Raw genomic sequence first — 22,870 nt, 5'->3', positions numbered from 1 at the left:
CTAGTAATATTAAACGGAATATCAAAATCGAGGAATATCAACGTTGAATGTTTTGAAAAACAATCGATACTATCGTGATAGCTCTAATAATTATTAAAAAACCATTGAAACCTTTTAGGAACTTGTCCATTGTAAAAATTAGATGCCACCTGTCGATTTGTTAACAAATTTGTCTTCGTATCTTATAGCAGACAATCCAAACATATTAAAAGCGCAACGACTGTAGCTCGATACTATCATGATAGTCTCAAAACCATCGATAGTAGAGGCTAGCAGCAAAATATCGATACTATCGATAGTGCCCTCGATGGTTTGACACCTCTATGTCGCGTCGCTCACCGAAAAACAAAACCGGAAAAAAAATTGAACGGGTCGGTTGTGGGTCGGTTCGATTGATTATTTTTCCTTACTTCGCTTGAAGAAAATTCAGCAACACTCGAGAACCAACACATAAATGCTTTACTCTTGATTTGCCAAAGTAAAGAAATTAATTTGTTGTGTTGTGCCACGGACAAAAGTGAATCGTGAATCCTTTGAAGAAGTCAAGAAGTTGGTTAAACAAATTGAATGAGTTGAGTGTCGTCGTCTTCCTTTGATCTGCAGCGAGTGTACCGACAAACGAAAGAGAGAAAGAGATAAGAGTGCGATACCATTATCAATAATCCCAGAACCCATCATGTCGATCTCGTGCAAATGCTCGAATTTTGTGGCTACCTCGTCCAAGCTGCAGCAGCAACAGCCCAGCCGCTCCTTTGACGTACTTGCGTATCCAGCGGCGGATTACCGCTTGACGACCAAAGCTGGAGCCGGTGCTGAGGTTCCCCTGTCGACCCTGCTGTCACAGGTATTCCAGGAAAAGTATCCCAGAGATTTTTTATTCTACCCGGAGTTTACGGATTTCTTCAAGCATGTAAGTGTTGAATCGTAGCAATACTACCATTATGTACTATCATTCAGTCCGGAATAGTTCTATATACGCATCAGTGTATGGCGTGTTTTCCAGTATTGATTGAGTGGATAGTATGAGAGAGAGAGAGCATAGCATAAAAATAAAGCCTATGCTGCGTGTGGTTGTGTGTGTGTGTATTATCGTTCTTTATGCTTTGTGTGCCGGCGTTTATGGCTTTTGCTTTTCCTTTTTCTTTGCTGCCTATTCTTAAGGCACGCACAATCGTGCTCACAAACATACCCCCACACATACACACACGCATGTACATGGTAGGCCTGAATGGAAAGGGAAGAAGAAATAGGGTCGTGTCATCCATGAGAAACATGGATGGTGTGAGGGCATGATGGCATCCCTTTTCAACTGTATTTTTCTGGTTTTATTTTTGGCAGGCAAGTACATTTCCTTGCAGCTCCATCTCCAGCTACATCTTCCTTTGGGCCCAGCACCTGTTTTGTGCCTGGAACACCCTGTATCCGCGTTAGCTCTCTCGCCTCCTTCCAACCTGATCGACGGTATTTTTAGATCTCTGCGTCAGGTTCTGCTTCTGTTACGCTTGGGATATTCTGTTGTTGTTGTTGTTTCTCTTTTTTGGTAGTGCCTTTTATGATTTATGCGCTTTTGCTTTCCGTTTGTCACGCCCTCTGTTGTAAGTAATTTGCATAATTTCATACACATTTTCCAGTTACTTCCCCTCCAAAGGCAACGTTGCAAAGGGTGACTGGCTGTGACGGGGGTTAAGTGAAGTCGATTCCACATTTTAACATTTGAGTGTTGTTCTCCCGGCATTCTATTGTTTATTTGTTGATTTCATTATCAAGCGTATACGTTTAAAAACCCCGTCTTCCCCGCACCTTGAATGAAAGTGGATTCATACATACCTGAACCTTAAAAAAACACTATTATACTACCAATTTCATTTGTATTTTTCCATTCGATTATTCTTCCTCAACAAAACAGAATCTCTCTCTTTCCTCGCTATCTCGCTCTTAGTATCCACCATCTTTTCCCACAAATTTCAAGGTTAAACCTTGCTATCCCCCTCTTTTTTGTCTCTGTTATCCCCTCAAGCACTTGTCACGTTTTGACAGCCACTGAGCTGATCCCAAGTTTGAGCAGCTTTGGGCCCACTCCAGAGTGAGGGGTTTATTGTGAGAGGAGGTGGGTTCTGTTCAGCCCTCAATATTTAGGCTTGTATTTTCTGTAATCACGTCCATTGCACACAGCCCATCGCCACATAGGCATGTGCATACATATGTAATTTGAGTTTTGCATTTGTTTTAATGCCAAATTGACTTGCGGTTCGGTTTGATATTCGCCATTGTAGTTGTAGTTGTTTCTATTGTATTGCAGCCACTTCAAAAGCGCTGAGGCGTACAACAACATCAGAGGCAACCAAAACCATCATCATAATAATGGGCAGAGTCGAGACAAATAGACCAAAAGTGTTATTTTGAATAATTCAAAGCTCAAAACAAAACAAAAGCGAGAATAATAAGAAATCGTCGAGCAATGACGAATGCTAAATGCACTAACATACAAACATAATTATTACATGTTAGTAAACTATGTTTGATATATGTACCAAAATAACTAGGAATTGTTTTATAGTGAAAAGATTGTAATGACTAATATGACTGATAGGGGAGAAATTAAAGGAAATGAAGTCCGTAAATGTCATACGATGTGCATTACTAGTGCCTAGGCAAGTCATTGGTACCCTTATACATTAATAGAGTATGACTTATATTAAAATATACAGACATACATACATAGTGAATATCACAGCATATGTATGCCTATAGATATACATATGTACATATGTATTTCTCTATACAGAGCCCAAACGGAACGCTTTTAGAATAAATTACGAAACCAGCGACAAAACACACAAGCAAAAGAAGTAAAAAAGCACAAAGAGCAGGCAAGAAGAAGACGAAGACTAGGTGGCGGGTGGATGGGAAAGGAGAAGAAGAAGCAGGGCAGAAGGAGAGTGTCAGTGGAAGCGGGGCAGAGGCAGAGGCGCGGCTGAGGAAGAACAACAACGGCGGCAGCAGAGCCAAAATACAAAACAAAAAACTTGTTTATAATGCTTTTTTTTCTCCCTCCCTCCCTCACCCTCTCTCCTTCTCTCAGTCTTTCGACGCGTGTGTGTGTGTCTTGTTGTTGGATAAACAAGTTTCTGAGATTTCCAAATGCGGCCGGTCCGGAGCTTGGATTCAGATTCAGATTCGTCGTATTCATCAGTTGGTGTCCGGGAAACCGGGGCCTGAACGGGGACTGTGGCCTGGGCCTACTGGGCGCCCTCTCAGCGAGGGGGAGTCATACATACATTAGATGTATCCATGGAACTGCAGGGGGATCAGAAAGGGACAGAGAAAGAGACGATTTTGGGGCCTCTTTGATGGTCCCTCAGTTGACTGGCAGCCAGCTAGCTGCACCCCCTTCAGCCCACACCACACATCCGCACTTTATACAAGAGCTGCGTAGGCCTCTCCTAATCATCATGCGATTGGATGGGGGACTGCGTCAAATGTTTATTATACAAAATGTTATGCATAAATATTTTTCCAAAAACTGTTGTCCAACTTTTGTGTCTGTTTTTGATGGCAGATGGTCGAGGCATAGGTTGGAGTGTGGGGAGCGGTTACAAGGTTGCATATTACATTAAATTTTTTTGTTTCTAGAGGAAATCACCAGTCACCAAATAACAAAAAAAAAATAAAAAGGAACTAACGATTAATAGGTATCATTATGGGCTTGCCCGCTACTGTAAATAGAGTTTAAAAAGAATTAAAGAGGCTGGCACAACAGAGTAAGTCAGGAGAGAAGGCTCTTCCGTAATGAGAGAGCAGTTCCTTGGATATATTTCAAGCTGTAAAGTTTGAGATGCATTAACGGTAAATGCTAACAGCATCCTGAAGGAAGAGAGTAACAGCAGTAGAGATCTGCTAACAGATGGCTGTTATAGTCGATCGACTAGTGTTATCGCTGCACTGTTTAAGGGCGTACAGTTACAGAAGAACTGTGATCGGTAAACGGTTGTTTTCAATTGCTTATTTTAATTGCTTCTTCGTCTACCGGTTGGCAGGCAGAGAGCTTGATTGCACGCCCGTTTCTTATCAATATGCCGATTGTCCAGCGCCCACATGTTAGACTCGCAGACTCTCTCGCTCTCTCTCTCTCTCTTTTGGCACACACGCACACATACCTAGCTGTTTCTAGGTTATCAAACGGTAAAAGTGCTTCGACATGCACACACACATGTATGCAATTGCTGCTATTCTGCTGACGTCGCGTCGTCAGTCGCGAGACTCTGCCTTTTTATACCCTTTCAGAGATTATTATGATTTTGCCCAAGGGTTTGCATTAAACCCTCCGCTCTGCGACCAATCTTGTTATCAGCCATGGCTCGATCGGTCGACAATGCCAAATAGGATCAATATCTACCATAGGAACAATGAATATGCAAAGAGTATTCAAAGCTTCGAATCCATTTCGGCTTGCATATTGCTCTTGTTTTCTATTTATTCATGTGTTTGGGTGTTGTTTTTCATGTGTGTGTTTTTATAGCCCTTCGAAAGGAAGAAGAAGAAAAAACAATCGATCTTCCGATTGAGCAAACGAGTTTTATGATAACAATAAAAACAACAACAAATCAACAGCCCCAATTGCATTCATATGCTAATGCTGTGTTTATTTTTAGCCCGACTAATGAAATGAAATAGCGTTACGAAATCGAAAACCCTTTTCCAATCCACCTACCTACGTGACTACATGAAAACAACAACAGTCAACAGAATAAACCAAATCAAAACCAATTCCCAAGTTGTTTTATTACTCTACTATAGGCACAAGTTATCAATCAGTTTTCACTATACTGTATGCCCATAAGTGTGGGGGATAATGCAAGGCGCGGCTCTATAAATAGGCATTATCACATGTAAAGTGTTCCTCTCTCTCTTTCTCGAGTGTTTGAGATGGTCTGAGAATGTCTACTTGTTTCTGTGTGTGTGTGTGTGTGTGGGTGGGTGGGTTGTTTGCAATAATAATAGTAATTACTGATAAGCAGGCGAGTGGCATGAGCATATAAGTACGATTAAAGTGCCAACTAATCAGCTAGGATAAGTTAAGGGTGGATGCTACTAAATCATTCTAACAGAGATGTGAATTGTCCGCTTAAGAAACAAGTTGCAGAGAGGAGATAGGAAGCATATGAAGAGAGAGAGAGAGAGAGTGACAGGTCACAGTTTAAGAGTCACTGATTGGCGTTTGACTCTGCTGCTTCTGCTTCCTTCCTGCTTCAATCAGAGTCAGCCACCCCCCTCTGCACCCCTTGGAGAGCGCGCGCGTGTCGCTTAATTGAAAACCAATGTTAATCTTTAACAAATTTAACCTTGAATGCGGCAGCAGTCACTCTTTACGTACATATGTATGTATAATGCATGTACACATAATAAACATATAATCGTATGTACAACACACTAGACCTGGCCCCTCAGCATTGTTGCCATTGCAGTGACAGGCGCGTCATAGCCGTTTAATGAGCATGTTAAGACGCTGTTAAACTTTCAACCTTTTACGCGCAGAAAGTGTGTGTGTTGCGTGTGGTGTGTGTCACTGGTCGCTCTCGTTGGTAGTGGAGCGGTAGCGGGTAGCCTTGTAAACTCTGGCAGCCATTGCACCCCAGTGTAAACAAAACTATAAATTCTCGAATTGAGAAACTGTGCGCTTGACTAAAAATAGAAACTTAAATGAAAAACACCTCTTTGGCGCAGAACAGAAAGAAACATTTTCAAATATTCAACGCGAATATTTTATTTTGCGTGTGCGCCTGCTGTGTGTGTGTGTGTGAGAAAGAAAAGAGTGAGAAGAGGGATGGGATTCTGTTTGGGGTTGGGGGTTGATTTCAGTTGATTGTCGGTCGCTCACGTTTACTTTGCGTGATTTGTATTTTGGCGAGGGGTTAATATCTTCCTACCTTCCCTCTCTTCTGCCTACCCCTCCCTGACAGCCAGCCAGCCTGCCTGCGTGCCAATTATGTTTTGCCGGCTGCGCATAAATATTTAAAATCAACAAACAAATAAAGAACAAGCAACAAAAAGTGTGTCAAATGTGCGGTCAGAGATTTGTTGGCATGGGATAAACATTCATCACGGGGAAACATCCAAGTTTGATGTGGAAATAAAATACGAAACAACAATCCACCTGCAGAAAAAAAAACAGTGCACATACAGTGGTGTACAGGAATAATAGGAGTCCTCTCTTCTGCATTGAAGACTTCATAGAAGTCGGAAGACCTTTTTGGATACAAAATTACTCGGGAAATACCCAAAGAAAGCATTTTTTCGGGTTTTCAATTGTTTTGACTTTGCAGCTGTATTTGAACTATTTCCTTATCAATTGTTTTTCGCTTCTTATCAATTATAGCTACATGTATAGATCCAAAGCTATTTATAGACCCCAGGGCATAGATAATCGAGGCTTATCACAATCAATTTCGGTAGCTCCAGAAATAGTCCAAAGACAATTATAGGCGCACACTAAATGTCAACTTCAGATGATCTCATTTATTTGTATGCATATACATATATGTACACCTATACATATGTATGTATATAGTAATAGTATGCTTGTGTGCTGGGCGAGTAAACTAACAATTAACAGCAGACCCACAGGGCAGCCTGTCGTCCGACGCCATCTTGGCTATTTGTTTATTAAATTTGAGCAGAGAGTCGAGTCGAGTCGAGTCTCGTCGCCGTAGTCTCGCACGGCACGCCGTACGTGCAGCCGTACGTACAAAACCCGTAGACCGGCGGCCGGCCCTGCCATGCCATGCCGGGTGTGTAAACAATACACGGCAACAAAAATTTGTTTGTCAAAGTTTTTAGATAACACCAAAAGCAAAAACACACCACACCCCTCTTTTGGTGGGGTACGCTGCCAACCAACCGCAAGCAAACATTGTTGCGCTTAATTTACTGTTATAGTCGCGTCGAGCCTTGAATCGTTTACTCACCTCTCGCCTTTGCTTTGCTTTGCCTTTCTCTCCCTCCACCTCTCTTTCGCTCTCCTAAAGGGCTTTCACGTGTGCACGTTTTCCAAAGCTCTGATCTGCTCTCTATCTCTCTCTCTCTCTCTCTCTGTCTCTGTCTGTCTGTCTCTGGGATTGCATTCATAGATTAAGGGGTATGTGTGGGGTTGGGTGGGCCATTGGCTGTTTGTGGGTCTCGTCTGGGGCTCTGACGCGGAGCTTGTTTGGGTTTTGTGTCTTATCAGATTTTGGCTTTCGAACGACATTGAATGATAATGTTGTTGCTTTTGTAGATAGGAAACATTTTGATTAGGAAAGTGTAAAGAGGAGCGAGGGAGAGAGATAGAGGGAGAGCATTAATTGGTTTAGAAAGTTGGATTGGGAATAACAATCTATCGTATTCTATTCGCTAAATACTAGATCGATCATTGATTAATTTAGACTAAACGAAGTTAACTAGAGCTAACGATTTGTGGGTAAATAATTACAATAATCCGTCATAGGTAAACACGCAGTTCTCTTTGACGGATGAGCTTTCCAATTGATAATATATACATAGATAAAATAATAATAACTCGTCATAAAGTTGTTGTATTTTCTTGACCTGCTTCCAAAACTCTAACAATACAAATCCCTCAAATCTTTGGGCAAAATATCTCCCATATACCCCGCCTATGACAAACATGTTTTGATAATCAAGTAAGCCTAAAAAATGATGGCATATGTCGGTCGTTACATGGAATTAAGTTGCGCTCAAGTTTGGGCTTAATTTAGGTGAGTCACTGGACAGGAACCAGAATCACAGGAACCAAAAGAGAACGAGAAATAAGAGGCTGACATTGGAAACAGACAGTCAGCAAGCTGGAAAGAGGTACCTTTGCAGATCGGTTCCTCTCTATGTATAACAGCGCCTCTGCAAGGGTCTACAAATATGTATGTATGTACATATATGTATGTATATATAGCAAATTCAAAACCCAATGGAAAATTTTGAGATCACAAAAGAGCAGCAGAACACAGAGCAGGAGCAGTAGCGTGAGGGAGGGGGAGAAATAAAATAAATTGGCAATTGGTAATCCGAAGAGCGCGCGGAGTGAAGAACCACGCCCCGCTTGCGCGTGTCCCCAGCTGTCTAAAAGTTGTTTATGATAATGGCCCACCATAGGCAAATCGAGGAGAGGGGGGTCTCTAAAGGGAGACGACGAAAGGTAGCAGAGCACCCGAGTCGAAGGCCCCCCTCCTCTGTACAGCCGCTCCGTAGTACGATCCAAAAGGCAAACAAAACAACAAGCGGCAGCCAAATCTATAAAAGATTATTTTCGTAGTTTCTTTTGCCAGTTGATTTGTTTACAACTTATTTTCTTTTTGGCTGAGTTTCGGTTTCTTGCCTCTGTCTCTGTCTCTGTCTCTACCTCTTCTTCTTCTTCTGATTGTGCGCAAAAAAAAGAAGCAAAATTTAATGAAAATAGAAACTGAAATGGAAAACAAAACAAAGGGAAATGCGTCAGTCGCATGGGGGAGATTACTTTTCCTTTTGGGGGGAAATCATGATTGATGGACTGATTGATTGGTAATTATCGATAGGTGTGTTAACACCTACATAGTTCCTAAACAGTTTATCTATTAATTCCATCTATTATCTTTCGCTACTGTCACTGTCAACTGTCTCTTTGCTCTTACTCTCTTTGCTGTAGAAGCTTTGGGTTACCAGTGAAATTCGTTTAAACTTTAAAGCCTCAAAACACCGAAAAGAAGAATAAGTTGCCTCGGAGTTGCATCTTTAGTAATCCTCTTGCATTTTTTTGCAATGGCAGTTGTAACAGTTGTTTTGACAGCTTATCTTACTCAAACATAAAACCCTTTTGGCAAGAGTATAGTCATAAAAGCCAAGCGAATCGAATTTACAGACACAGACCCTAAGAGTAATAGACCCATTAGCAACGAGTGAGTGTCCGTCCCGTACGAGTCCAAGTGTCGAGTGTCGCCTGGCCATAATTAATGTCAGGCAATCAATTACACACAGGCATATACATAGTCATAGAGCCAGAGTCAAAGCCATAGCCATAGCCATAGCCCAAGTCTCCCAACAACAAAAACAACAACAACACATTGATTATGCAGAAATGTGCAAAATGTAAAAAATGATTACAGACACATATCTAAAGTTGTTTGTTTTATGATTGTGTAAGGTCTGTCTGCCTGCCAGACAGGCCTGAGGGGGGTGGGGTGTGATGTGATCGGCATGTGTTTGGGGCTAGGGGCTACATACATACGTTCATATATTCATACATGTGTGCATATGTTTGTATGCACTGATATGAATTTCAATTGTTTCGGTCTCCGTCCCAGACAGATGCTCTGCCAGCAACAGCAGCAGCAGCAGCAGCAGCAGCAGTAGAAAAACAACTACAATTCTAGTGCGCAACTTTTTAATGATAGCAAAAATAGTTACATATATATTTAACAGCCACTGTTAACAGTTAACCGCTGCCGGCAAAGTGAGAGCACACTGTTTAGCCTAAAAGCAGCTGGCCGCCACGTGTGGGGCGGTTGGGGATTTCCTGTGGGAGAGCGATGTTCTGACAACATTTCCAGAGTGTGATATAATCGTTTATTAACGTATCTAAATATATTACCCTGAGAAGAAGCACTTGAAACCAGTATAACGAGTAACTCTTTAAAATAAAATTAAAAATAAATAAAAGCTGCGTATACTACTCGTTCTGTAATAAATTAAATCCCAAGACCAAATTCTGAAAGAAGATGCGGCACGTGGGCACGGAAATGCAATACCCTACTACTTATTCTAGAGCCAAGATCTGTCATAGTTTAATAATGTTAGAGCCCTCAAATAAACTCTCGTTAAGCTGATATGAATCACTAAGAGCAGTTTACTTGAGACAGACAAAGAGATAGACAATTAATTGTGTCGGGTGTGTGCATGCCGAATATCAGGCACGTCCCCACAGCACTTGTTGACAGTTTGACAGCGAATCCGACAGTTTAGACAATTTGCCACTGATGCTCTCTGGGCAGTGCCCCAGGCACATGCATGCCACATACTCCTATATTATTCAAGTGGCGCGCTTCGAATGCGATTCCATGCAATTTATATACCTATTGATTTCCGATATTCCGACAGCGTGCGGTTGTCGTTACGTGCTTTTCGTCGCGTTACCCTCTGACAGAGTCTCTCTCACTCTCTCTCTCTCGCTGAGATCGGCACAAGTTGTATTTATTAATATTTTTTTTTGTTTTTTCTGATTCGGCGGTGGGTTATTTTGTTTATGTGAATTCAATTAATCAACTTGGGGGGAAGGGATACATCAAAAATATATTCATATGTCAATAAGGGGCGTAAATGGGTATTTAATTAGTCCGTGTAACGTTAGGTGGCGCCACAGCATAATTGGCAGCCACTTTGTTGGCATTTAATTTCAATTAACAGCAAATTCCAATTCGAACCCACTGTGTCGTCTGTCTTTCGTCTCTTTATCTTTGTTTATCTATCACTCACTCTCTCTGTCTCTCTCTCGCTGCCTCGCTCTCCTGCTGCATTTACAGTTAATTAAGCAAGCTGAGATGAGAGATAGAGGCCAGCTAAATGCCAGGACCGAAGCGTATGATACCCTATACTGGTGGTGTGATCGATTTTGATCAAAATACACTTAAATATAAAGAAAGAAAGAAAGACGAACCAACACGATCCTCCTCTCCCGATACTGCGCTACTGTCTCTCTCTCTCTCCTCTCCTGGTATCTTTGTGCCACGTAGTGAAGTATCTAGGCACTCTCTAGCCATCGCAATCCCCATCTCTCATGTCGTTTGTGCAGTAAAAATAGATTTTTTGCGCTGCAAACATCTCAACAAAATCATAATACCCTCTCCAAGGGGGGTGGGCAATCAAAGAGAGCCTACGTGTGCTGCAACAGAACAATTGCTAACAGAAGAGTCAATGACATTTTGCAAATTGCAAAATAGACAGAGAGAGAGAGAAAGAGTGAGAGTGAGAGGCGGGAGCGGAAGAGGCCCTAGAAAATGTTTTAGCCGCCTTCTGCAAATATGCATGGATCGAATGGGATGGGGATGGGGTGGATGTGTGGGGCGGTATCGCCATCTGGGAGGGAGGGCATGCCTGTAGTATATAGTGCTCAACATTTTACAGCTCTGACGACGGCGAACGATAATGTGGGCTCGATGGGGCTATTGCCAGAGTCAAGAACAGGAATAACAGTCATAAAAACTGTAAATGAGGCAGAGAAAAAAAACCCTACAATGAATGAAATAGGTTCAATGGAATATTCTACATACCCTGCAAGCACTCGATGGAAGATCCATCAGCAGACGCCAGTTTTGTGCTTCCAATATTTTCTTTTGTAATTAAAAGATCAATCGGAGGGCAATCACATCACAATCTTATCTGTTCCTTTATCGTATATACTTATCGTGTAGTACATGTATGTGTATGTACCTCCCAAGTGCTCACGTACAGGGTATTCAGCATAGCAGAGAGACTCATTCCACAACAAGAACCGTCGTAAAATAGCGCGACTCGTCGCGACTCTGAGCTAATAAGCCCCCGGAGCCCCATAAATATATTTATGCGTTTGATAGCAGAAAAACAGAAAAACACCCAACACCCACTTGACAATAAAATAATGCATTTGCATTGTCATTTGTTGTGGTGTGTTTTGTTGTTGTTGTTGGTTGGTTTATTCTAGACAATTATTGTCAGGGCCTGTAGGAGGAGACGATGGAGGAGAAAGAGGTGGAGCAGTACGATTAGATATTACAGCAGAGAGGAGAGGGTAAACAATAAACATTCAAGGGATGTGCAGACACTGGACACTGCAGCAACTACACACCAATGTCGCTTGTTTATGCATTCAATTTCACCTAATGACGATGATGTGGATGGGATGATGATGATGGAAATGATTGGTTCCATTTCGCCCCGCCCCCACCGATGGCGGACCTGAATGGCAACATTGTCATTTGATTTGTGCCGACGTTTGCATTTTATAACTTAATTCAATTTAATTCTGTTACGCTGCTCGAACCTCCGCTGGTTTGGGTTCTCTCTTCTGTTTCACTGAATTCAAGTATCAAATTTAGACGAAACACGTCTATAAAGAGTGTTCATTCTCTGTCCGAGAAGTTCCAGTCAGCTGTCCAACACGTGCGCGAAGTATTCAAATGGGATTGTGGGGGAAGCAAAAACAACAGTGATAGGATGGGGACAGGGTGTATATACGCATTGGAGAAATGTTAAATGGAATACGAAATATGTATTTTCAGTTTTATCGGTGGGATTGGAAGGTATATTTCTGCTCTTTTTTATTTGGTTGCCATTTGTTGGGGTCACCATTCGTTGTATTACTTTTACTTCATGCAGATATTTTCTTTGTGGGAATAAACTCTCTTGCTTAGATCACAATTCCGTAGTTTAGTGGGTTATTGAATTGATTCTGTGTATATTTGGTCCAAGCGGAATTTATGTACTTACGTTGGTCGGGGTCACCATTTGTTGTGTAACTGTTATTATATTGATAGGAGTCCATACTCCATTTGTGCTTATTAAGTTATAGATTCGATGTAGATCTGCTATCTATGGATACGTTTTGTGTCGACTCTTCCGTTGATGCTTCAAGAAGCAATTGGAGACATCCTGTGCCTGCCTTCCAACTACAAGTTTCTATTGCTATCAATTGTAATATCTGTGTATGGTTTGGAGGGAGGAACATGCTAACAACAATTCTGCACATCAGAATGACTGAGAATATCGAATACAAGTAGTCTGTGGGTAGTCTGTTTTTGGTGTTGGGGGATATGTATGTCGTGGGGGTGGGGGGAGAGACTCACAGCAGAGGGTGTCGGAGGGTAGTGACAACATTTTGCCATTGCACTAATTGTTTGCTGTTTACTTGTTCCATCTGCTCCAACTGCTCCAACTTTGTTCTGTTCGATGATAAGCCCTTGACTTGACTCTCTTCCACTGGGAACATAATTGACAAATTTGCACTTGAACTACTGTGTGAAGGGTTGCGGAGGGGGGGCTGAAGGCTGGAAGGCTGGTGTCTGTCTGGTGCCAATCCAATAAAAAAAATAACACAGAGAGAAAGAGTTATTGGTATTCTTGGAGGAGTGGCAGCAGATAGATAATGGCCTGGCTTGCAGCATTGGGGAATGAATGGGGAAAGTGGCAAGTGGTATGGCATGGCCTCTTATCAGGCATTGACCGACCGACGGCCAGTCTTATCAACTGATAGACTCACCTGAATAAATGAATAATCTCTGGATACCCCTCTCTGTTGCCCGTTCTGTACAGGCCATTGGACCCATTCCAGACCTCACCGTGAACGTGATCAATCAGCGCGAACTGCTCTACGGCCTCACGCTCGATGCGGTCGGAGAGAGCTGGCAGCTGAGTATCTGCATCAACTGCAAGGATGTGCTGTGCGCCAAGCGCCTCACTGCCGGAGCGGGAGCCCCGCCCACCCAATACCTCATCAACAGCACGCTGCTGAACAACGGCGAGGAGCTTGCCCAGCGACGCGGCCTCAAGTCCTATTCGGAGACATTCAATCTGCTGATCATGGACCACACCGACAACAGCGGGGCCCTCTCCCCGCCACCAACCGGCACGGGCATGGTCGACTCATCATCGAGCCTAAGCATTGGCTCGCTGGCGGTCAATCCCCAGGACACAAAGGGGCAGCGACTGCGACAGCTGCTGGCCGACAAGCAGGCACAACTGCAGGAGGAGATCAAAAAGACAGAAGAGCGCATCGAGCGGTACACGTCCACGGAGTACGAGCTGCTGAAGAGCTTCCGGGAGAAGGCGGATCAAGACTGCGCCCAGCTGATGCACCACATACGGCTGGTGCCGGAGCATGTGGCCGAGCTTCTCGACAGGGGCATGACCCCCGCCCTGGAGGTGACTGGGAATTGGCTGAACAGTGCACCCGGTGCCAGGCGTCGCAACACGATAAGCAGCCGTCGGGAGCTGAGCAACCCCACCACGCCCACCACCACCCTCAACCATCCCCCCAGCTTCCTGGCGTTGAACCAGCCGCTCCAACAGCAGCAGCAGCAACCCTCACAGCCAACGCAGCCCCAGCTGCAGCCATTATCCAGTACCGCCTCCGCGATGGCCAATGCCAGATTGAGGAAGATGTCCAACTTTGATACGCCGCCCGCCACTCCAGAAGCCACGCCGATGAGCGTCGGCAACAGTCCCACCTTCAGACAGCAGCAACAGCAGCAGTCTTCGGTGGCAACTGCCCCGCACCTGCTTACCACACACGGCGGAGGAGTTACCGCAAACGGGGCAGACGATGCCGATGACTGCCTGTTCGACCTGGAGGACGTGGAGGAGTATACCGCTCCGCAGCCAGTGCCATCGTCCACCGGTTATCAACACAACGTGATGTACCAGCGGGTGCACAGCATCCAGCCACTGCAGAACGGGATGGTCGATGATCTGGACGAGGCGGACACAGCCGATGAGGCGGAGGGTGAGTAAACAGCAGCAGAAACGGCAGAAGCAGCAGGGACTGAATGGTTGTCTCTCCTTTTCCCTCCTTCCCTTAGATGCCCTGGATCTGGATAGCTCCATTTCCATACCCGCGGGACGGGGTGGCCGTCCGATGTCGGCTCAGCTGATGAACTTTGCCAGGAGTCTGCCCATCGAGATGCCCAACTCGACGCTCGCGGAGCGGGTAGCAGTCGCCAACAACAACAACAACAATAACTTTGCATTGGGCTGCGAGGAGGTGAGAAAAGAGATAAAGATAGAGATAGAGAGAGAGGGATAGAAGAGAGAAGGGAGTGTATATTAATCAAATTTGTAATCCTTTGACAGGGTCTGGACAACATCGATATAGCGGCCAGCATTCAGGCGCTGACCAAGAGCGTCCATGGAGAGGCTGTGTTCGGGGACCTGCCGCGTCCCCGACTGCGCTCCCAGATCGAGGGCTAGCGCTGGCAGGAGGCGCCGCCACAGGGATCAACGGGGAGAGGGAGATGACGAGTCGAGAACCACCACTACGTACACATACTTATATATATATATATCAGTTCGTAATCCGCATAAACCCACACACACACACACACACACGCATACAAACATCCTCGGATTGGATCCAAGGGGGAGCAGGACCACAACGAAACATAGACGATAATAAAACCCAATAAATGCCATCTTGGAGGAGGCATCTGATCTGCCTGCCACCTACCATCTACAGAGTACCAATTAGGCAGTACATCCTTGGATGCTGCACCACACCCACAACCCACAACCCACTTCCACCCCTTCCTTCTTTTTGACATGTTATATTTCCTCTAAGTTCTTTTTTCATTATTTCGCGATGATCTTCGAATGAAAAGTGTGTTTTTTCTTCGAACGACAAGTGCAAGTGCGCGCAGGCATCCCATCGGGTGCCGCCGCTGCACATTGAGTTGTCTAACTGATACTGATACAATGGTTAACTGATGATGATTATTGATGATGATGTTGTTAGTTTATACAATGAATAATCTAGTATACATATACTTACATATATATCTATATATTATATTATACTATAACATACAGAAAACTATAAAGAAGCGCCAGCAGCAAGACCGACCAAGTGTCTAAACTTAGTTCAAATGTTGGTTTTATTTCAAGGGATGTTATACCACGCCTAAAGCTTAATTGGAAATATTATATATAATATATTTATTATCATTATTTGAGAAGTTCCACCATTTATTTCTCTAAAAACGAGTCCTTTAATTTTCCCATTAGCGAAGGGAGTTTTAAATTTCAATTATTTCGCGATATTTTACGATAGAATCCCTCAAAGATATCGATGTTTAAAATATACACATATCGATGTTGAGTAAAAATTTAAAAGTGCCATAACTAATTTCTGCCAGTCACGTGTGAACGTGGAATTTAAATTTTCAAATGTAGCTGGAATATATCCCGATTTAGAGCCATAGATGTAGTATAAAAGTGAACGACAATTCGTAAATTCCTTAACAAAATACTTTGTTTTGTGGTTTATATGCAGGTCGAAGGCTAGAATTACAATTGATAAACCTCGTAACATAACTAGAAATAGAAATAGAACTAACGACTAAACTTTACAACTTTTGTCTGGATTATCGTATCTAGAAGACGCCAGAGAGGCGTTCGATCTCCAGCAGATCGGAGAGAATCTCCTCGGTCCGCGTGCCAATCTTCTTGGCCACCTCATTGCGATCGGAGTTGGGTAGCAGGCGATAGGACCAGATAAGGTCTCCATCGATGATGCAGCGCGAGGGGTTGAGTCCCTGCTTTTTGAACGACTTTAGGGTGCGGAACTCCTTGGGATTGAGGCCGCACAGGTGGTCCTGGTACGAGAGCAGGACGTTCTGCAGCATAAGGAAGCGGCGGTAGACCTTCTCCGGCAGCGGCAGGCAGTAGCCAAGACCCCCATCCAGGGTGCCATAGACGACAAAGTGTTTGTTCTCGTAGAGGAAGGGCTGTCGCTGGTGCACGCCCCGCTGATGGCATTGCACCCGGAACATGGTGTTCACCACCTGACCCAGATGGTAGTCCGCCTTGCGGATGAGCTTCTGGCCGCCGAGCGATTCCCTGGCCTCCGGCTGGTACATGTAAACAATCAGATTGCGCTCTGCGTCCGTCACCAGGAAGCCCAGATTGCTGTTGTCCACCATGAACTCGATGCCGTACACCTCGAGGGGATTGAAGTCGCGCGAGGCCAGCGAGAGGGTGCGATGCTCCTCCTGGAAGCGCAGCAAACTGATAGACTTGTACACGTCCGCTATGAAGATCAGCGACTTGACGGTGATGATCTGATGGACGTAGATGTTGGTGTCGATGAAGGCGACGCCGATGAGATCGCCGTCGCGCAGCTGCCAGATGTAGATCTTCTGGCCCAGGCCGGTCACCAGGAAGCCCAGCACATCCGATATGGCCGAGACGGGGCCCTTCTGCTCCTTCTTGAAGACCTCCTTGAGCTTGAATTTGGTCATGGGCTTGCCCGGCTCGGGCACCACCTCGATGATGTCGTAGATGTGGATGTTGCCGCGGCTGGTGATGTCCTCGCTGTAGTTGAAGTTGGTGCCGATGCACAGGTACTCCTTGAGACCCGATCGCGTGCCCTCGTACGACAGCTTCACGATCTTGAAGGCGGTCACATGCTCCCACGGCTCGAATTGGATGGAGGCGTCCGGCACAATCTCCCACGTCTCGGGCGAGATGAGAACCATCTCGAACTGCGAGCCATTCGGATAGATGAATCGCTCGCCGCGGCTCTCCTCGGACAGCTCCTTGTCCTCGCCATTGAAGCGGTAGTACTTGGTCATCGGCTCCTCCGTCTGCGTGATCAGGCAGTAGACACGATTCTCGCGGTGGTACACCAGCTGTCGGGGCGTGCAACGCAGTGGCACCTTGCGCACCGGCCAGACGGAGTCGTAGCTCAGGTAGCTGGGCAGCACGGAGATCTTCAGCTCGAAGGTGGTGTCAAAGTAGAGGAAGCCATTGGGTATATTCACATTGTTGAAGGCGGCGAAGCTGCGCACGTCGCCATTGCCCTGCAGGCGGTGGATGCGAAGTTCGCCGCGGGCGGTAAGGAAGGCAAAGCAGGGATTCACGCCGCAGATCATGATCCCAGCCAAGCCTCCGACGTTGGAGAAGGGCCTCAGCTTTTGCACGTACTTCGGTTGCATGTTGTATGACTCCAGCTCCTCTTGCTCCTCGTTCTCCTCGAGCTCAATGTGCGAGGGCTGCTGGTCCAAGAGATTCAGCTGCTCCAGCTTGCGGAAGCGAATCTTCAGGTTGCCCTTGGGATAGCGGAACACCTGATAGATGAGCAGCTCCACGCGGGTGCGCACCATCAGCACGGGCCGCTCTCCATTGAGCCCCAGGCCAACCAGACTCAGTTCGAGGGGCAGCGGGGAGTTGGCGTGCTGCGGCATACAGGACTGGACAATGCCCACCTTGGAGTTCTCCTGCGTGTTGGATGAGAGGGAAACGAACTCCAGGGCATCCGATAGGACCATGGCACCGTTGCCCACATCATTGATGTGGTAGACGAGCTTCATGTCCGGCATCGAGTAGATCTCCAGGGTGCCACTCTTGCGGGAGACGACCAGCCAGTAGCTGGGCTTTGCCTGCACCAGGAGGCGGCGCCACCAGTCCGAGTTCTTCTGCTTCGATTGCTGGGCGAGCACCGCCATGCTGTTGATCTTGAAGGCATTCCCAGCATCGCCGTACAGCAGGTCCTCCTCATCCTCCACCTTCATGTTGGGCTCCGCCTTCATGTAGCCCCCGAAGCTGTGGCCAAAGCCACTGCCCGTGCCCCCCGTCAGATTGAGCACATCGTCCGACTTGACCGTGAACAGACCGGACAGATCCTTGTACGCGGCAATGGCCACCACGGCGGGGGAGCTGGTGATTGTGTGTTTGTTGATGGCCAGCCGGGGAGTGCCGCGCGTCTCGCGCAGTGCCAGTGTGATCACCTGGCCGTTGAGCATGCGCAGGCAGACATAGGGATCGGCAATGGCCACCTGCACCACGGGGGAGCCCACATCGATGGGCACATTCTGGATGAGGCGAGTGCCCTGCAGCAGACGCACATGCCGCGTGGTGACCTACAAAAGGACAGCCCGAGATAAGGAGAGGATTCGAGACAGGCTGGCAGCTGGCAGCTGGCACTCACCTGAACAATGAACCGCTGCTGGCCGAGATTGCCCACAAATATGGTGGCCTGATTCACCGTGAATCCGGTGTTCTCAATCTCATTGATCTCCTGGCCGGTCTGCAGGACCAGGGTGGAGTTCCTCTGCGAGAGCAGCATGAAATCGTGCTGGTCGTGCCGCGAGGTCTTCTTTGTGGCATCATCGAACACCGTCCACACGTCCAGGCAGCCGTCCAGCTCGAAGCTGGTGATGATCTGCGGATTGATGCAGTTCACAAAGACGGAAAGGGCGCCGTTTTTACTGTGCCCCGTGGCGGCCACCAGCTCGATCTTCAGGTCGTGCAGCGACTCCGCATGCGGTCGCAGCGTGGCGCCATCCTCCTCGAACTCCACCCGCTCGCCGGCGCACATGTAATTGATGGGCGCCACATTGAGGAGGCTGTCGCAGACCTCAAAGACGAATTTGCGCAGCTGTAGGACCGAAGCTTTGGCCCCCGAGCCATACACCTGGAGGAAATACAAAATACAAAATTCGAGGGGGACTCTATAGAGATGTCCAACCATGTCCTACCTCCAGTTCCTCATCTTCGATGCGTCGGGACTTGGCTTGCGTGGGTGCCAGTTCCACTTGGTCCACATCGAAGATCTCCTCAATGTCCTGCTCCTCGGACAGTTGCACCCGCTGCTGCTGCTGTTGCTCCGCCTGCTGTTCCGCCTCCACATCCAGTGTGATGACCGTGCTCTGATCCTCCTCGGTGAAGTGCAGCAGCAGGGAATTGCCCAGCCGCGAGCCCAGGAAAATGTACTCCGAATGGCAGACACAAATGCAGCTGGTCAGGACACTGGCGGCCGCCTTGTGGAAGTGAAAGTTCCTCACAGTGCGCATTGAGTCCACGCAGAGAGTCAGCACATAGAGCTCGCCCGTGCGCAGCGATATCACTAGCTTGTCCACATCAATGAAAGCGAAATTGGCACAATCCAGGCTGATCCGCACACCATCCTGAGGCTTCAGGGGGAAACTGGTGCTGTTGTCCGCCGAACTGTTCAGGCTAACGCCATACGGCGGCACACTCTGGTTGAGGTAGATCACGGCATTCACAGTCATCACCAGGCAGCCGCCAATGGGCTTTTGGATCGGATAAACCTGAGAATTGAAGCAAGGGAGAGTTGGAGATTGATGCTATGTATTGGGCAAATGTTGGGGGATTAACGCACCTGGAAACAGTCGAATGGCAGACTATTCACTGTCCATATAATGGGATGAACGCGCTGCTGAATGTTTAGAGAGATGGCCACCAGCACGCAGGTGTCCGAGCGTACTTTGATGCGGCCCGAGCAGGTGCGCACCGGCTCGTAGAGGATCAGGAGCGTGGGCTCGTAGTAGCCGTGCAGGAACTGTATGTCCAGGACGTTGTCAATCTTCTCGTCCAGCTCTTTGAGGGTTATCAGGTAGGAGGCCATGATGGGCGTCCGCGAGACCATGGCTGTGGGTGCCTTCTTGAAGGGCTTCACGTCCGTCAGCTCGATCTCGTCCAGGCTGTTGTCCTTGCGGAAGGGCAGCACCACCAGACGTTTGCCATAGACCAGCATAACGGCACAGCGGGCGTCCGGGTCAACACGCACCACCGGCACAAAGTACCGTCCCGTCCAGCCACCCCGAATGTCCTCCTCCTCGAAGTAGTGCAGCGAGAGTGTCTTCAAGGCGTACGTGTCCGGGTCGTGCTGCAGCACCGACAGCTTCGCATCCTTGAAGCTGACCAGGAGCGCATCCTGCATGGCGCCCGCCAGGGAGACGCACTGCAGCGACATCACATTGCCGTAGAGGAAGTAGCTGGCCAGGCACTCTAGTCGCATCTTCGGGGCGGTGCGCATTTCGTTGGGGTTCAGCTTCTGGCGCTGACCCGCCTCCACATTGGGCGAGATGCGGTAGACCTTCAACATATTGGCGCCGGCCACGACGAGATTCTCCTCGAGATTGTTGAAGAACCGGCACGAGATGGCGAACTCCACCGACGTGGCGGGGTGGGTTTGCTTGCACATGGAGAACATCGCGTCGCGTTATTTTAGCAATAAACTTGGCAAATAAATTAAAACATTATTTTCCTAAACAAATTGCCGGCTGAATCAGTGTGACCGCGGATTTATTGACGGCCTGAGCCTCAGAAATATACCGAAATATGCCTTTTTCATTATTAAAATAGACCATAAATATACTGACGGACACGACAAGATGCGTTTATATTCCTCGATTTTGATATTCGCTTTAATATTACTAGCTAGTTAGACCTTCTAGCCCTAAACAAATAATTTTATCCAATTCATCAATACATTTTGTACAAGATTGGCTAGTTTTCAGAAGTCTTTTGTATTGGATTCTTTACATAATAAGGTTCAAGAAAAAACGGCCAAAGCATAAAACGTAACTGTGTACAGGAATGTGACGTCATTGTTGCTGGTCAACCAGGTTTTAGCTATGAGTATGCACATTTGTATACCCTATTGCCAATAATTAATGTTATATTTGTTGTTCTAAGCTACTTTGAACCACAAATATGGAATTTGTCTTAGATTGACATGTGTTTTTAGCCGTTGAAGCATTTGTTTTCTGTACCAATTTTTGGTACCCATAAGCTGCAAAATTTCGTGTGTGTCTTTTGGACGACGAAAGATAGATTAATTCTATATTCCGCTCGGGATGGGAAAATACTATTGGTTGCTTTACCAGTATCTATTGGCTTGTTTTTTCGAACTGGCATGAACTTTCATCGTTTCCATATGAATCCCTGGTTCGGTCGACGGAGAACTTAATTGCTTAATCGTTCAAATAATCAAATGCAAATCCCAAATCATACTGGAAGTTTTGGCACACATAAAAAATTAAGTCCGAGTTTTTGTATCGCCACCTTTTTTAACTATACCATGCGTGAAGATAGGGCTACCATCGCCAAATATTTTTGTAACCTATCGATAGGTAACAACAACCACCATCAAACTTCTCAGCCGGATTGACCGTTTATTTACGGTATAATATTTCGGTATATTTTCCAAATAAGAATGGATATTTTGGTATATTACTGAGCGTATATGCCGCGGTCACACTGCTTTCCGTACAGAGCCTAGAAAACAGTTTTTGCCGTTAAATATTTCTTATCGGTTTCATACGAATATCAACCCTGATTCTGTTCGCGAGGTGGTTTTTTCCGATCTGAGTACTGGCATTTAGCAGAGAAAAGTTAAAATAGAGCTGTCAAACGATTGATAGTTGAGCCATAGATAGTTTTGAATGTTTTGCAAAAAAATAGTCGGTACTATCGTGATAGTATCGGGCTCAAATAATTATTAATTATTTTTTTGTTAAATAGAGCGGGGTTAAGCTATTTTTTCTCGGTTTCTGAAGTTTCTGAGGTTCCAGTCACACTCGACAAAAAAAATCAAGTGAACTATTTTTATTTCCATATATATGCATCTGAAAATGACCGCCAAACTCATTTAGCGCACAAAAAATACTGACATTTTTCGCTCTTAATTCGTGGTGGGTTTTTAAAATTTGCTCTCTTTTCAGAGGTGAAGAGAGTGTTTTCGTGGTGACTTTCCCCTCATTTTCGTGGTGTGAGCAACATGTATCTTACGGGAACGTAAGATGCATTTGATTTGTATGGGACAAATTTCAGCAACATGGGGAAATGAAGTAGCAGCATTGTTGTGCAACTTTGGCACGGAATGAGCAACAAGGTACGCAGGTACCTTTTGAGAATGCATATTATGGACTTGAGATATTGTTTGTAATTTCAGGTTTCAATTAATGCAGAAACTACTCAGTCTCTGTTTTAAAGATATTAACGAAATTTTGCAGCTCCCGGGTTCCAATAATAGATATCAGAACCAGGATAAATGTATATATAAAACACAAACATGTGCATTTATAGGTAAAAAGCATGTCAATCTAGGATAAAATCATAAATATTGTTTCAATGGAGCTTGGAACAAAACATTTAACATCAATTAAAAGAAATAAGGTATACAAAAGTACATACGCATAGAAGAAACTTGGTTGACCAGCAACACTGACGTCACATTTAGTCGACATTTACGTTTTATGCTTTGGCCGTTTTTGTTTGAACCCTATTATCTAAACAATCCCATTAAAAATAGTTCTGAAAACTAGCCAATCCTTAAGAAAATTCATTGAGGAATTGG

The 22,870-nt window shown here is 45.7% G+C and overlaps 2 protein-coding genes across 2 annotated transcripts; one reads left to right on the top strand and one right to left on the bottom strand.

The window, feature by feature from the left end:
• Positions 1 to 333: 333 nt before the first annotated feature.
• On the top strand, positions 334 to 15,410 carry LOC111078749. Its single transcript, XM_022373595.2, has 4 exons — positions 334 to 910; positions 13,309 to 14,497; positions 14,574 to 14,755; positions 14,845 to 15,410. The coding sequence occupies exons 1-4, from the start codon at positions 677 to 679 to the stop codon at positions 14,959 to 14,961; spliced, it is 1,722 nt and encodes a 573-aa protein (XP_022229287.2). The 5' UTR covers positions 334 to 676; the 3' UTR covers positions 14,962 to 15,410.
• A 399-nt stretch (positions 15,411 to 15,809) lies between these two features.
• LOC111078748 (cleavage and polyadenylation specificity factor subunit 1) lies at positions 15,810 to 20,823 on the bottom strand. Its single transcript, XM_022373594.2, has 4 exons — positions 19,889 to 20,823; positions 19,245 to 19,817; positions 18,695 to 19,180; positions 15,810 to 18,626 (listed from the first exon to the last, which is right to left on the bottom strand). The coding sequence occupies exons 1-4, from the start codon at positions 20,720 to 20,722 to the stop codon at positions 16,140 to 16,142; spliced, it is 4,380 nt and encodes a 1,459-aa protein (XP_022229286.2). The 5' UTR covers positions 20,723 to 20,823; the 3' UTR covers positions 15,810 to 16,139.
• Between the last annotated feature and the right edge of the window lie 2,047 nt (positions 20,824 to 22,870).

This window comes from Drosophila obscura, unplaced genomic scaffold (genome assembly GCF_018151105.1).
Source record: "Drosophila obscura isolate BZ-5 IFL unplaced genomic scaffold, ASM1815110v1 contig_25, whole genome shotgun sequence".
NCBI classification, from domain to species: domain Eukaryota; kingdom Metazoa; phylum Arthropoda; class Insecta; order Diptera; family Drosophilidae; genus Drosophila; species Drosophila obscura.
This window is presented reverse-complemented; position numbering and strand designations above follow the sequence as displayed.

Bases quoted from the DNA above. Each gene is read 5' to 3' on its own strand.
- LOC111078749 (XM_022373595.2), top strand. From the start codon at position 677: ATGTCGATCTCGTGCAAATGCTCGAATTTTGTGGCTACCTCGTCCAAG. The intron at 14,498-14,573 runs GTGAGTAAACAG...TCCTTCCCTTAG, and splicing joins CACAGCCGATGAGGCGGAGG to ATGCCCTGGATCTGGATAGC. The intron at 14,756-14,844 runs GTGAGAAAAGAG...ATCCTTTGACAG, and splicing joins TTGCATTGGGCTGCGAGGAG to GGTCTGGACAACATCGATAT.
- LOC111078748 (XM_022373594.2), bottom strand. From the start codon at position 20,722: ATGTTCTCCATGTGCAAGCAAACCCACCCCGCCACGTCGGTGGAGTTC. The intron at 19,181-19,244 runs GTAGGACATGGT...TATTTCCTCCAG, and splicing joins TCGAAGATGAGGAACTGGAG to GTGTATGGCTCGGGGGCCAA. The intron at 18,627-18,694 runs GTGAGTGCCAGC...GTCCTTTTGTAG, and splicing joins AGCAGCGGTTCATTGTTCAG to GTCACCACGCGGCATGTGCG.